Raw genomic sequence first — 13,258 nt, 5'->3', positions numbered from 1 at the left:
TGTATTTATTTTGTGTGTATGAGTACACTGTAGCTGTACAGGTGGGCGTGAGCCATCATGTGTGTGGCTGTTGGGAATTGATCTCAGGACCTCTGCCAGCCCCACTCGGTGTAATTCACTGTAGCTGTCTTCAAACACACCAGAAGAGGGCATCAGATCTCATTATGGGTGGTTGTGAGTCACCATGTGGTTGCTGGGATCCGAACTCGGGACCTTCAGAAGAGCAGTCAGTGGTCTTACCCGCTGAGCCATCTCACCAGCCCTGGCCCTGTCTTCTTACAACATAGACTGGGAGAGCTCCTCATGGTACTGGTGCCTTACTAGAGAAAGCTTACAAGCTCATAAAATCATTTTCCAAAATGAAAGTTATCAGGAGTCAAAGAAGCCAGGAAGAGCTGCTAGCTAGGGAAAAGCAAGGATCCCATTAGAAATACTTCATAGCCAGGAGTGGTGGCACATACATACATCCCAGCACTCAGGAGGAAGAGGCAGGTGAGTCTGTAAGTTCAAAGGCAGCCTGGTCTACATAGCAAGTTCCCAGACAGCCTTGAGTAGCTCTATCTCTAGGCTAGAGATATCATCTCCAAATCTGTGTGCCCGTACATGCACGCATGCATGCGCGCGCGCGTGCACACACACACACACACACACACACAAATATCTTTCAACCCTAAAAAATGGCCCAAAAACCTGGAGATATGAAATATCTCTTGCAACATTAGCAAAAAAACAAAGGAAAAAAGAATGGGATACTTCAGCTGACATGAGATATGGGCCTTCTATAGGAATAAACACTGTTTTATCTGTCATTCATGACTGAACCAGACTGAGTCTGGTGGACCAACTGAACAGATATTTTTGACAGCCAAAGAATGGCAATAAAAATGTGTAAATGGCCAGGTGGTAGTGGCGCATTGCCTTAGTCAGGGTTTCTATTCCTGCATAAACATCATGACCAAGAAGCAAGTTGGGGAGGAAAGGGTTTATTCAGCTTACTTCCACACTGCTGTTGATCACCAGAGGAAGTCAGGACTGGAACTCAAGCAGGTCAGGAAGCAGGAGCTGACACAGAGGCCATGGAGAGATGTTCCTTACTGGCTTGCTTCCCCTGGCTTGCTCAGCCTGCTCACTTATAGAACCCAAGACTTCCAGCCCAGGGATGGCACCACCCACAAGGGGCCCTACCCCCTTGATCACTAATTGAGAAAATACCCCACAGCTGGATCTCATGGAGGCACTTCCCCAACTGAAGCTCCCTTCTCTGTGATAACTCCAGCCTGTGTCAAGTTGACACACAAAACCAGCCAGTACACGCATACCTTTAATCCCAGCACTCAGGAAGCAGAGACATGTGGCTCTCTGAGTTCAAGGGCAGCATGGTCTACAGTATAAGTTCCAGGACAGCCAGGGCTACACAGAGAAACCCTGTCTTGGGTTTTGGGGGGTTTTTTTGCTTGCTTGCTTGCTTGGTTTTGAAGTAAAGTAGGTGGATTATAGAAGGATACAATGAGGCCTTACCAGTTGTATCGGCCTGTCTCACTGTCCTTGAGTCCTTCCGGAAGGGACATCTCTGTTCATACACACATCAATTGCCTTTGTTTAGTTAACCAAAATGCAGATGAAGTAGCAGGCTTTGATGGTTCCGAGTTCCTCAGCACTTCTCAAGAAGTATATATGATCCACTGGGGAAGAAAGCTCCCAAAGGCTGCTGTGGAGAAAGGAAGCAGCTGAGGCCTGTCTGACCTCCTCAGAGCTAGTCAAACGCTTCTAGGCCACTTGGCAATCTGATTTCCCCAAGTCTGGAATATAGGCTAGAATTGAGGTTTTCCTGGAGAGAACTAGGGTTTAGTGTTTAGCTTTTTAGGCCACAATCTCTGTCCCCGCCACTCTCACAAGCAGGTGGTGAATTTATTGATTCATAGGCAGTTCTCTGATGTCTGCTTGGCTCTTCCTTCTCAGTGTTGCTCTTGATAGGCATGCCCTTCCAGATGGACCCAGGCTCTGTGTTAGATCTTCCTGTGGCCTGCTGCACTCTTAGTGATAGTACAGAGAGTCTGACATTGACACTGATAGAGATAGGAGATTTTAATTCTTTTAACTGTTATATACATGTTGACTCAATTCTCCTAACATTTCATGAATATTTTCCATGTCAAGAGTTCCAAAAAACACTGTGAAGATCCAAAATCATATCTGTATTTCTTAAAATTACTAGGTAGTACCTGTGTACTTTATTTTTCTTACTGTCACAAATTGGAAAGCAAGTTTCTACATTGGCCAAAGCTTGATTTCCTACCATAGGAGGAGCATGCAAACTGGTGCAGTTTGAAACATCTCTTTCCATGTGTGTCTGTGTTTGTGTCTGTCCTTGTGTCTACACGTGTGTGTCAATATTGGGGGGAGGGGTGTCTGTCTGGGGAGAGGTAGCTGTAAAGTCAGTTCTCTTCTCTCCTGTAGGGTGGATATGCAGCCTACAGATATGCACAGCCTGCTACTGCAACCGCAGCCACAGCTGCTGCAGCCGCTGCAGCCGCTTACAGCGACGGGTATGTACAGAGCCAGAGCAAGCAGGCCCTGAGCACCGTGCTATCTGCAGCATCCCTCTCCCCCTTCACCATTTCCAGAATTGCCCTGAGTCCTTGGGCTCCTGCCAGCCTGGCTCTTTCTGGAGCCTGTTCTTCATGGCTTCTGCCACACAACACCCAGACCTAGCCTCTTCCTATACTTGCTCTCTTGTTCTGTCTCTTCTTTGGTGTGATTACACTTGGTCTTCTTTCCCATTTGACCCCTTCTTGGCCATTTTATAGTAGTCAGGATTTCCCAGTCACTACAGTCAGGAACAGAGATAGGAAGGCTTCTTCCATCTGCCATTTTTGCTACTAATAGTCCAGGTCTGCAGCACAGGGCCTTCAGTCTCGGTCTCAGCTGCTTCTGTCTGACGGTGCTTCTCCTTTCCAGTTACGGCAGGGTGTACACAGCTGACCCCTACCATGCCCTCGCCCCTGCCGCCAGCTATGGAGTTGGCGCTGTGGTAAGTTTATATACCTTTTTTCTTAAGCCATGTTATTCCTCTATATGCAAAATTTGAAAGATCTAGGGAAGTGATGTGTTGTAATTTCATCCATTGCCAAAGTGTGGAAGCCCTATAAGACCCTGGGATCTATGTCACTTGCTTTACTTGTACATCTGGAAAGGCAATAGGAAGGACAGCTTGATGGTGACAGTCTTCCCAAGTAATGGCAATATTTAGGAGAAAACAAGAGAATGGATTCCTTTACTAGGTGCATACCAGTAGCATAGTGTTCTTGATATCACCAAAGGCTTGGGAATGTTAAGGTGTCCAGTTCTCCCAGCAAGCTCTCAATGTACTCAGCTTTTCATTGCTGATGCCTAACAATGTGCCTGCTGCCCTACCGTCCTTTGGTGTGTAGCACTGGGACTCCAATGTTGTGAACACTGCAGAGGCTGTTTCTAGTAGAGAAGTACAGAAGAAGTATATAGAGCAAGTCTAGAACAATCCATAGGACTGATGTTATCGATGTAGCCTTTTTGGATTTGGCTTAAATGCCTTTACTATTGATTGTTATTTATAGTTGCAAGGGCAGGCCACTCCATAGTGATGCTAAATGAAAAATCCCATACCCTGAAAGAAAGACCCAGGAGGAGATTCCTGGGAAGGTTGATGTGAAAAGAAGTAAGATACCAGAGTAAGTCAGTTGATCAAGGTAAGGAAACAAGCAGAGTAGGGAGCACGTGCATACCTCAGATTCAGTGTTGGGGAAGTTATCTTCATTGAACACATGTAGGTCTGTTCCCCTTGTTAGCCTCCAACAGTACAGTGTGGCAGCCATTTGCAGAGCACCAAGCCTTCTGTGAGTCTTTCCTGGTGCTGTACAGATGAGTCATGCAGGAAGACTCATCTAATTCTATACAAACACTAAACCTTTCTAAACAAGAGACTAGAGTTGTTGCAGTTTGGGCATCCATGGGCATTTCTTGAATCAGTACCCCATGGATACAGAGAAACAACTGTATTTTATAGATTATAGAGGAGATCTGTTTCATTGGTTGAAAAATTAGCTTGGGTTTTAATGTGGCATCCTTCTGAACACAGGATGTGACCACCTCTACCAAGAAGTAGTCAGAGGCAACACACTCTGGCCATGAGTTTGAAGGGAGCTTAGCAATCCGGTTTCAGCAAGGACTGTAGCAGTGTTACAAAGACTGATAGGTAGATAGAAACCATGCCAAGTCTCCTCTGTGCCTAGTCGTATAACTATGAAGTCAGCCGTGATGATGTCTCCACTGCCTGGTTGCTGGGAGAAAGTTGCTCTCTCCAGACATGTGGCTTCATTTCCTGTACTTTTCTCATCCTTTCAATATTCTTATGTCTCTACTTACTGCAGGCGAGTTTGTACCGAGGTGGCTACAGCCGATTTGCCCCCTACTGAAGTGACGTGAGACCCCTGCAAGTGGGACAGCCCCCAGTTCATGAGGCCTGGCTATTGCAATATTTACTAGTAGAGGACTCTATAGCAAGATGAAGAGGAAAACAAACAAAAAAGAGAGAATACTTTTTTATACCTCACTATGTTCTTTGAATATGTATTTTTTCCTTTAAATTTCTGCCTTTAATTCTTTTGTTCCAAAGATTGTGCTTTTTTTTGTTTTGTTTTGTTTTTGAATTTTTGTTTTTGTTTGGAGGGGGTTGGTTTTGGGGGGTTTTTTTGTTTTGTTTTTTTTTGTTTGGGGATTTTTGTTGTTTTTATTTTTGCTTTTTAAAAACTGTGGTTAAAAAAAAAAAAAAGATAGTGCATTTCCACGTCTGTATGTCCACGCTTAGCTTATTCTGTCGGTCACAGAGGAGGCAGTCAAGGAAGAAGGAGCTGATACATGTATTTGATCAGAAGCCAGCAGACAGAATTACCAAAGTGGATCTGGTGCTGATGGCTGGGGAGATAAGCAGAGTGGAGGCCAGCTCTGCAGCAGTGTGCCCTCTGGCCTGTCTTTGGCTGGAGGCTCTGACTGGCTGTGGCTGGAATCCATATGCCTTTAGGTAGGGGGTTGTGCTTGCAAAACAGGAGTATTTAAAAGATGCTTTTCTCTCCTCTTCCCTCCTGCCTTTGTATTCTTTTTACAGTCATTTATGGCACAGCCTGAGAGTGTTGGCATGGTTTTTGGAATTATAGTGCTGGTATTTCCAAGCACGCTCTCAGATTGTGGATGAGAAACACCTCAGTACAACAATGATCTCAGAGTGAGCTTCAGAATAGGAAAACACTTGTTTCTTTTCTTTTCAGAAACCTCAGCATTCCTGCTGGGCTGCTGCCCCTTTAATTGAGCCACTGTGCAACTCCTCTGTTCTTTTATTAACATGCTACTCCCATGTCCTCAAGATTCAGGAATTTGGGATCCAGAAACCGAAGAATGAATAGTCAGTGGCCAGATTCCCCCCCCAGGTATCTGGGCACAGTATGAGGATTAAACATACAAATTGTTCAGAGCCATTTAAGAGTGTGTAGAAGAGAAGGGGGGGTGTTCAATCTGATATCCCTTCGTTTTCTTGCAGCACAAAATCAGTACAGAGTAAGAAAGGCATCAGAAAGCCTCTGCTGGGGCAGGATAAGGAACCAAGCCCCTAGGCTGGCTGTCCCTTCAAGTGTGCTGATGAGGACCAGTAAGGGCAGGCAGAGGCAGTTTGTCCTCACTCCAAAGCCATAGGAATTTCCATCTTCCAGAGCCTCTGTGAGTCTCCAGCCCTTGTGGCCACTGCATCCAGCTTCACAGTGTCCTCCAGAGTCACAGCCAAGCACCTGGACCCCTCGGGGAGCATTAAGAAGACAGGCCATGGACTTTAAGCCTGCCTTGGATGGAGGATGTAAAATGTCAAGGGTCCTCCTGCAGGAGCCATGGCAGTGAAACCTGGCTTCAGATTTGTTTCCAAAGGACTTCTTTCTCCCTCAGATCTGAGATGTATCTGAAAGGCAAGGGTCCCACAGAGGCTCCAAAATGAAGGCATTAGGAAATGGGAATGTCAACTGGCTCCCTGGTCAGTTCACCCAAGGGATCGCTGCTAAAAGGAGTAGTTCAGAGACATGAGCTTTGGTTTTTGTCAGGGTCTGTTTTAGGGTTATTTTATTGGGGTTTGATTCTTTTGTTGTTGTTGTTGTTGTTGTTGTTGTTGCCTCTGCCTCTACACATTTTTGACTGATAAATGATTCATGTCTCTGAATTAAAGTGGCTGCCCTTTGACTGAATCAAGCATCCTTTTGTAAGCAGGGAGGGCCTTGGCCTACAGTTGACACATACCATCTTGCCCTCAGATCCTATCTCCCAAGATATCTGAGGAGACAACATGGAAGCCAGAGACCTCAGAGTAGTCATTGGTTCTGGGGCAACATGTGGAATAGGAGACAAGACTGCCTGCCTGCTGGCTACTATGGAGTCCCTTCCCCCGAGCCAAAGTTTGTTTTTTTTGTTACTCTTATGACAGTTCTCATTGTATATGCATAAATATTTTAGTAAGGGGAAGGGATGGGCTGGGGCCTTTTGGAGTTCTAGAGAATGGGGGCAGAGGAATTTTCTTTCTCTTGTTTCTTTTTGAGAAAATTTACTGGCTAAAGGAACAGACATTGGGTCTTTGTTTAATAAGGGCCATTCTCAGAAAAAGGCAATCTCCTTCACCTGGTGGACGCTAGGTGGGCGCTAGGCAGGCGCTAGGCCAGTCCCTCCACAGTCGCATCCACAAACGGTAGAAAGGGAGAAAGAACTGAAGAAGACTTTTGTTTTTCTAGACAGGAGTGAGGGTGGCCACCCAGGGTGAAGAGGACAGTCCCATGGCCAGCTCTGGAGGGGCCTGAGGGCTCTTCATGCACTTCAGTTCAGCTGGTTCTGACTGGGGCCTCCAAGGCCAGTCTGCTTGCCAGTGCATCGCTGCTGCATGTACAAGGACACTCTCCAGTGCCACTTCCTCAGGCTCCTTCCCAAGGAAGACTAGATGGAGTTGGCTTTTTATGCAAGGGTCTTTGGATTTCAGGGTGAGCACTGAGAGTTGGCTCCCCCAAGTGTCTGGATTTCACTGTATTGGCCTCATGGTTAGTCTGCAAGGCCACTGTGCTGGCTTGTTGGACTGATTTAAGAAAACAGGCTAGAGGAGACGGGCATTTTGTGACTCTGTTAGAGGATTTTGGGTGATGATTTCAAAAAGATGGCTGACGCTGAATCGCAGTGTGAGAAGGGTGTTTTTAGCTTTGCAGGCCTCTGTAGTCTGGGCTTTCTATGCTGCGAATCTTACTAGAAGCTGGACTCCTTTAAGGAGACTTGTAGTGAAAACGTTTATCTGGCTGTTCCTCTTTCAGCCCGGAGAGCTGCCTTAGGTCTTTTCTAGAATTTCTGTGTTACTTAGTTCAACCTCAGCCCAGAAGCACCATGCTCCTTGTCATTTTAAGGCTCTCAGGTTTCCAGGAACCTCCGCCACTGTCACCCTGCAGCAGCCGCTGTCTGAACTGAGCCAACGTGTTTCCTTCCCTTGGAAACCGCCTGGCACTGGACTCTTAGTTTAAGGAGAACTTGTGGCTTTTCCTCAAACGTGGACTCCTCAGGGGCTGAACTGTTTAGTTTAGGCTGTGCTTTCTTAGAGGCACAGCCCGCAGGTCCGTGACCACCTCCATCCTATACCTAGTCATGTAGCTTCAGACGCTGTAAGATGAGAAGGATGTGAGGCTATGCAAGAAGAGCATAGTGTGCCCCTCCCTGTGCCAGGCGAACAAGGCCAACCAAGGGCAGTCTGGGACACGGGTGTGCCAGGAAGGGTGGGAAGCTGCCTGGTGAACCTTCCCCTTTGGCCCAGCCAGTTCTCCACTACTCAAAACTCTAGCATGGCAATGTTTGCAAAATTGCAGACTTTTCCCCTGGATATTAGGAGGAAAGGGACTTTGGGGGGTGGGGAAGGGGTCGTGGTGTTTTAAAGCATAAGTTACCTGTTTGCACTGTTTTCAGATAGGAAACAATAGTGGGCACGGTGAACATCTAATGTAAACGTGTGTTTTATTTTGTCATGCTCTTGAGAATGTCTGATCATTTGTAGTATACACCAGTGACACTTGATTCTCTCTGTTGCATAAGACACTATATTTTTGGAAATGTTGCTGTCCGGAAGCCTCTTCCCACCTGTTCCCTCTCCTGTGCACTTCCTTTCTCCTTGCTTCCTCATCAGCCAGGCAGCTGCCATCCCTGGGCTAGAGCGGGAAACAGGACCCCATCTCAAGCAGGCTCTGGGTGTCCTAAGGCAGCATGTACCCTCTAGGTTACTGAGTGCAGGACAGTCCCTTGGCAACTTTCCTTTTAAAAGGCTCACCAACTACCACAGGTTGCCAAACTCTTCAGCGAGGCGATAGAAGTGAGCCAGGGACACAGGTCCCTGAAGTATTGTGGTTGGCTGTGGAAGCCATGTTCTTATGCAAGTTACCGAAACTGTAGCCAGTTACAGTGTACTCAGGAAAACACGGTAGATGAGTTCAGCCATGGTGGTGCTGGCTGGCAGGGATTGGTAACTGAGAACTGCCCATCAGCCAAAACTCAACCTTGCCTTTGCAGAGACCGCCCACCTAGGGGGCAGCCCTCTGTACATGCCAGCGCTGGGTGGGGCTGCGTTCACCCTGGCAGGCAAAAAGGGAACAGCAATGCTCTTTCCTTCCCTCCCTCTTCCGGTTACCAATGCCAGATTCCCAGGGGCACGCAAGTTTTTGAGTTTTTCAGAAAATGCTTTTGGTTTGTTTTTTCTGGGGACTGATGTGCTTTAATCACTGTCTGTCCCCATCAGGACTCCTAGCTTAACTGTTTTCTTGTATTTTCTGTTCACAGTATTTTTTGTGTGCGTGCTTGTTGGGCAGCTCATTTTGGCTGCATTATATATCGAGTGATGAACTGATCCTTTTTTTCCCCTAAGAGACATGACTTTTCCCTATGTCAGCATTCAGCTTGTGAATAGCTAGAGCCACCCTGGGGCTGACATGTGTAAGTTAGAGCTGCAGAGTGAACTGAGGCTCTCAGTTTTTGGGTCTCTATCTTTTCAAGGCTCAAAGTACCACAGAACCTCACTCTTCTCCATACCCCTGTGGCAGGGAGTGGCCTGCCTAGCACATGTGGTTTCCTCATGGCAGGACAGGTACCACTGGGACATGGGGACATACGCAGATGCTTGTCCACTGGGACATGGGAGCATCCGCGGATGTTTGTCCAGTTGACCACCCAGCTGTGTCTCCTTCCTTCCCATCTCCCAGAATCACCTCCTAGGGCACCCGAGCTGCTTGCCCAGGGTCCTGTTTCCCTGCTGACTCCAGAGAAGCACCCAGGGCTATGTGACAGTCTCTAACTCCCTCCCTCCCTCTTCCTCCTCCTTAAGAATCATATTGTATAGTAGCTTTCAGACCATACAGTATTCATTGGGTTACTCCTATTATCAAGTAGCTGGAATTGTGAAGGTTGGAGTAGTTAGATCTTTAGCTTTTATTCATTATTTTTTGTATTACTCTCCATGTGTATAAATTATTGATCATGTTGCTGGCTTTTATAAACTCTTAGCAAAGGAGGGGCCCTGCCTCAGCCTTTGCAAATGGTAATGAAGCACTGTTTTTAAATAAAAGAGAGAAACACCACCCCTGGCAGCTTTTGGATCCTTCTTTCTTGCCTGAACTCCAGGCTCTAACCTGGAAAGTGGAGGAAGAGAAACCATAGCACTTGTTCCTGGAAGGCTTCTGAGTGGCCAGGAGCTAGGAGAGAGTTGAGTCCTCCAGCTGCTCTCTGGCTGGAAGCAGGCTTCCCTCTGTCTGAGGTGAAGTATACTTGTTGCTTCCCTTCATCCTCCAGCTGCCCACTTGCAGGGCCTCCGGCACTATTTGCCAGCTCCTCTGACACAGTGAACACTCCTGAGGTAAGTGCCTGCTTCCCCGGCTTCTGCTGCCTGTCTCCTGTTCCCCATCTCTGTGGGGAATGCCTCTGCTGTTAGACTGGCCTTCAACCACCACTCACTGGTGGTTTCTCTGCCAATCTCCCAGATACCTAAAGTTTCCCTAGTTACTGCCTTCCATGGGGAGCATGGAAATCCTCTTGTAGACTCCTGAGTGGATTTCTGCTCCCAGATGTATAAACCTTGGCGTCTTCCTTCTCCTTACCTGCCCTAATGGTCTTCATCTCTCAGGTGGGGTACCCCACACACAGCCTGTGCTCTGCACCTAACCTTCCCATTTTATCAGCTAAGGGCTATATCTCCTCTCTCACCTTTTCCTGACCAGGGTCTTCAATTTTAATTTGTGTATTTTTTTTTCCCCACTAAAATCCCAAGCTCTCTTCTCCATGGCAACCTAGACAAGATTGCTACCCACTGCCTCTGCTTGCCCTTCACTCTCCTGCCACCCCGCCTTCCAAATAAAGTGAGAGCAGCAGCTCAGTTCAGGGGCTGTGCCTGCACAGTGACCTCTAGCCTCTCAGCTGCCTCTGCTGGCCCTGGAACTGGCAGATTCCCCAAACACACAGCAGCAACACATGGCTGGAGAGCTTGCGGTTCCCTGGACTGTCACTGCCATTGCCACTAAAGGCCTTCGACTCTGACCCAGGCTGTGTTTGTACATCCGTGACACAGTCACAGGATAGTGTGTTCACTTCAAAGGAGACAGAAACTGAGCCTGACCATGTCTCCTTACTGAACACTGATGCTAAAGCATGGACTGAGGACCTTTCCTAAGCCACATGGGAAGTGGCAGAATGGGACCAGGCCCAGGCAGCCCAGCTCCTGTCTACCTGGTATATTTCTGGCCCTGCATGCGCCTCAAAATGTCACTAAAACCAACAGCAGCCTTTATCCATGAACTGGATAGATTACGGTAGAAGCCTGTTTCTCAGCATTAGGGGCACATCCAGTCGCCAGGAGGTCTGTGTGGTAAAAAGGTGATAGGTGGCTCTCTGGGGATTAATACTGGACAAGGATTTCGACATCAAAAATGGGGGTCAGTCACTCCTGCCACAGCAGTTCCCGGGGCTGCGAGCTGAGTAGGAGTAGTGACTGGTAACTAAAGCCCTTGTTAAGATGGAGGCCACAGAAGGCTACTGACCAAAGCACGTGATACACTAGGAAGTGGCATAAGCCTGTATCCTGGCCAGGAGTGATGGTGAACACCACTAATTACAGCTATCAGGAGGGAGAAGCAGGCAGGTCTCTCAGTTCAAAGCCAGCCTAGTCTACAGAGTAAGACTTTGTCACAGAAAGAACATATTTTGCTCAATCACCCATACCTTTCTCCTCCTAGTCAATTTTCACTGAGCTTATTCTAACAGCACCACTCCTAAACCCTGCATCTCCCATGGGGGCAGCATTGCCGGGCAGTTCTGAGCTCTGAGTTGCTATTCTCTACCTGCCTGGGCCCTGGCTCTGCCCTACCCAGCCAGCTAAGCTCATTCCTATCTTAGGTTCTTAACCAAGCTCTGCTCCAGCTTGATCATGATCTAAGCTTCCTGGGAAGACCTAACCGCCCATCTGCACAGTCCCTTCGCAGCACTGCCTCTGACCCTGCCTGCTTCACTTTCATGGCACCCACCACTCTGAAGGTACATGACAGCTGTGAGACAAGGGCATCCACAGGCTCCTGCTGGCTTTCCTGGCTTCCTCAGCCAGGCTTCCAGGCTTTCACCTGGGTTCTTCTAAAAGCATGACCATGTATCCAGCTCCTTGAAGATCCACTTTCCAGTCTACTATCTAAACTAGTGCAACTGTCCAGCCCCCTTCCCTGCACTTCCACTGAGCTTACACTCTGTCAGCACTCAGGTATGCAAATGACTCACACAGATATGACAGCAGTTAGTGAGCTTTGTTCATTATTAGTAAGGAGGTCAAAAGGCAAGTGGGTGTATCCCCAGCTGGAGAGCTAGCCCAGTGGTTCAGAGTACCCGCTGTTCTTCCAGATGACCCAAATTCGGTGCCTAGCACCCACACGGGGCAAGTTGCAACCACTTCTAATTCCAACTCCAGGGGATCTGACATTCTTCTGGCTTCCTGCATGTATACCCACCACATAAATAAAAAATCTTTCAAGTATATCACTATGGTTTGGTCACTCTGCGCACCCAGCTTTTTTTTTCTTTTTCCTTTTTTCTTTTTTAAGATTTATATATGTGAGCACACTGTCGGTGTCTTCAGACACTCCAGAAGAAGGCATCGGATCCCATGACAGATGGTTGTGAGTCACCATGTGGTTGCTGGGAATTGAACTCAGGACCTCTGGAAGGGCACTCAGTGCTCTTAACCACTGAGTCATCTCTCCAGCCCCAACGTGCCCAGCTTTCAAACTGGTTATCTGAAGTGCTGAAATAGTCCAAGTCCTCAGGGAGAGGGGTCAAATGCCACTATGGGTCACCATTCCTACAGACATCTGGAGGCCTGTGATCTGGAGAAATTTTATCTCTCATTCCTGAAGGCATACAAAAGCCTTTTTTAAAAAAAATAAAAATAAGGTCTCGCAATGTAAGCCTGGCTGGCCTAGAATTCACTGTATAGACTAGATGGGCCTTGAACTCGGAAAGTGACCTGACAAAAGGCATTTTCCCACCAGCTCACATTACCAAGTCTGCATCAATGCACTTTCAAAGCCAAGTTTGCAAAGTTGCATGAAACAAATTAAAAAACTCTAGAAGTCTAGTATATATCCAGTGTTGGAAGTTTTTGAAGAGAAAAAAGGATAAATCTTAAACTCAGCATAAAGCAGTGCATCATGGGGCCACGTCATGACAATTACACCCAAGTCCATGAGAGTCAGCTGGCTGCTTGCACACTTTAACTGTATTTCTGAAGTTTTGACTCACAGTGAATGTTTCTCCCTAATAAGACAGGGCTGTCTTTAGAGCAAGCATTGATATTCACTGTCGGCAAGGCTCTGATGATCCAGTGTTGGCTGACAGCAACAGTCTCTAGTAAATGTTTCTCCTGCTTCTGGCATACAGTAGCAATCTTGCACACTACCTGTTACAGACCAGACCACTAGTAAATGTTTCTCCTGCTTCTAGCACACAGTAGCAATCTTGTACACTACCTGTTACAGTTGAGCCCACAGCATCTCCATCCTCAGTTGCCTTCCCCTACACTCGCTCTTCCACCCACCAAGCATGATGTGTAAACTAACTTTAAAATAAGCCGGTGAGTTCACTGGAACTGGAAGAGTGCCAAACAAGTAAGTATGAGTGTTTGGTTTGGGGGGACAGGGGCTCTCTC

At 47.3% G+C, this 13,258-nt stretch overlaps 1 protein-coding gene across 31 annotated transcripts in view; it reads left to right on the top strand.

Moving 5' to 3' along the window:
- Nucleotides 1–9,657, top strand: part of Rbfox2 (RNA binding fox-1 homolog 2) — a 234,156-nt gene extending 224,499 nt beyond the window's left edge. For 17 of the 31 annotated variants that reach the window (XM_031348195.1, XM_031348177.1, XM_031348165.1 and 14 more), the window contains 3 exons: nucleotides 2,458–2,546; nucleotides 2,959–3,031; nucleotides 4,407–9,657. In XM_031348195.1, coding sequence (XP_031204055.1) covers nucleotides 2,458–2,546; nucleotides 2,959–3,031; nucleotides 4,407–4,451 — 207 coding nt within the window. In that variant the 3' untranslated portion in view covers nucleotides 4,452–9,657. The remainder of the gene's footprint in view (nucleotides 1–2,457; nucleotides 2,547–2,958; nucleotides 3,032–4,406) is intronic. The other 14 variants (XM_031348096.1, XM_031348110.1, XM_031348303.1 and 11 more) reach the window with 1 other exon arrangement.
- Nucleotides 9,658–13,258: the final 3,601 nt, after the last annotated feature.

This window comes from Mastomys coucha, unplaced genomic scaffold, assembly GCF_008632895.1.
Source record: "Mastomys coucha isolate ucsf_1 unplaced genomic scaffold, UCSF_Mcou_1 pScaffold11, whole genome shotgun sequence".
Taxonomy (NCBI): domain Eukaryota; kingdom Metazoa; phylum Chordata; class Mammalia; order Rodentia; family Muridae; genus Mastomys; species Mastomys coucha.
Note: the sequence above shows the minus strand (reverse complement) of the source record. Positions and strands in the feature narration are given on the sequence as shown.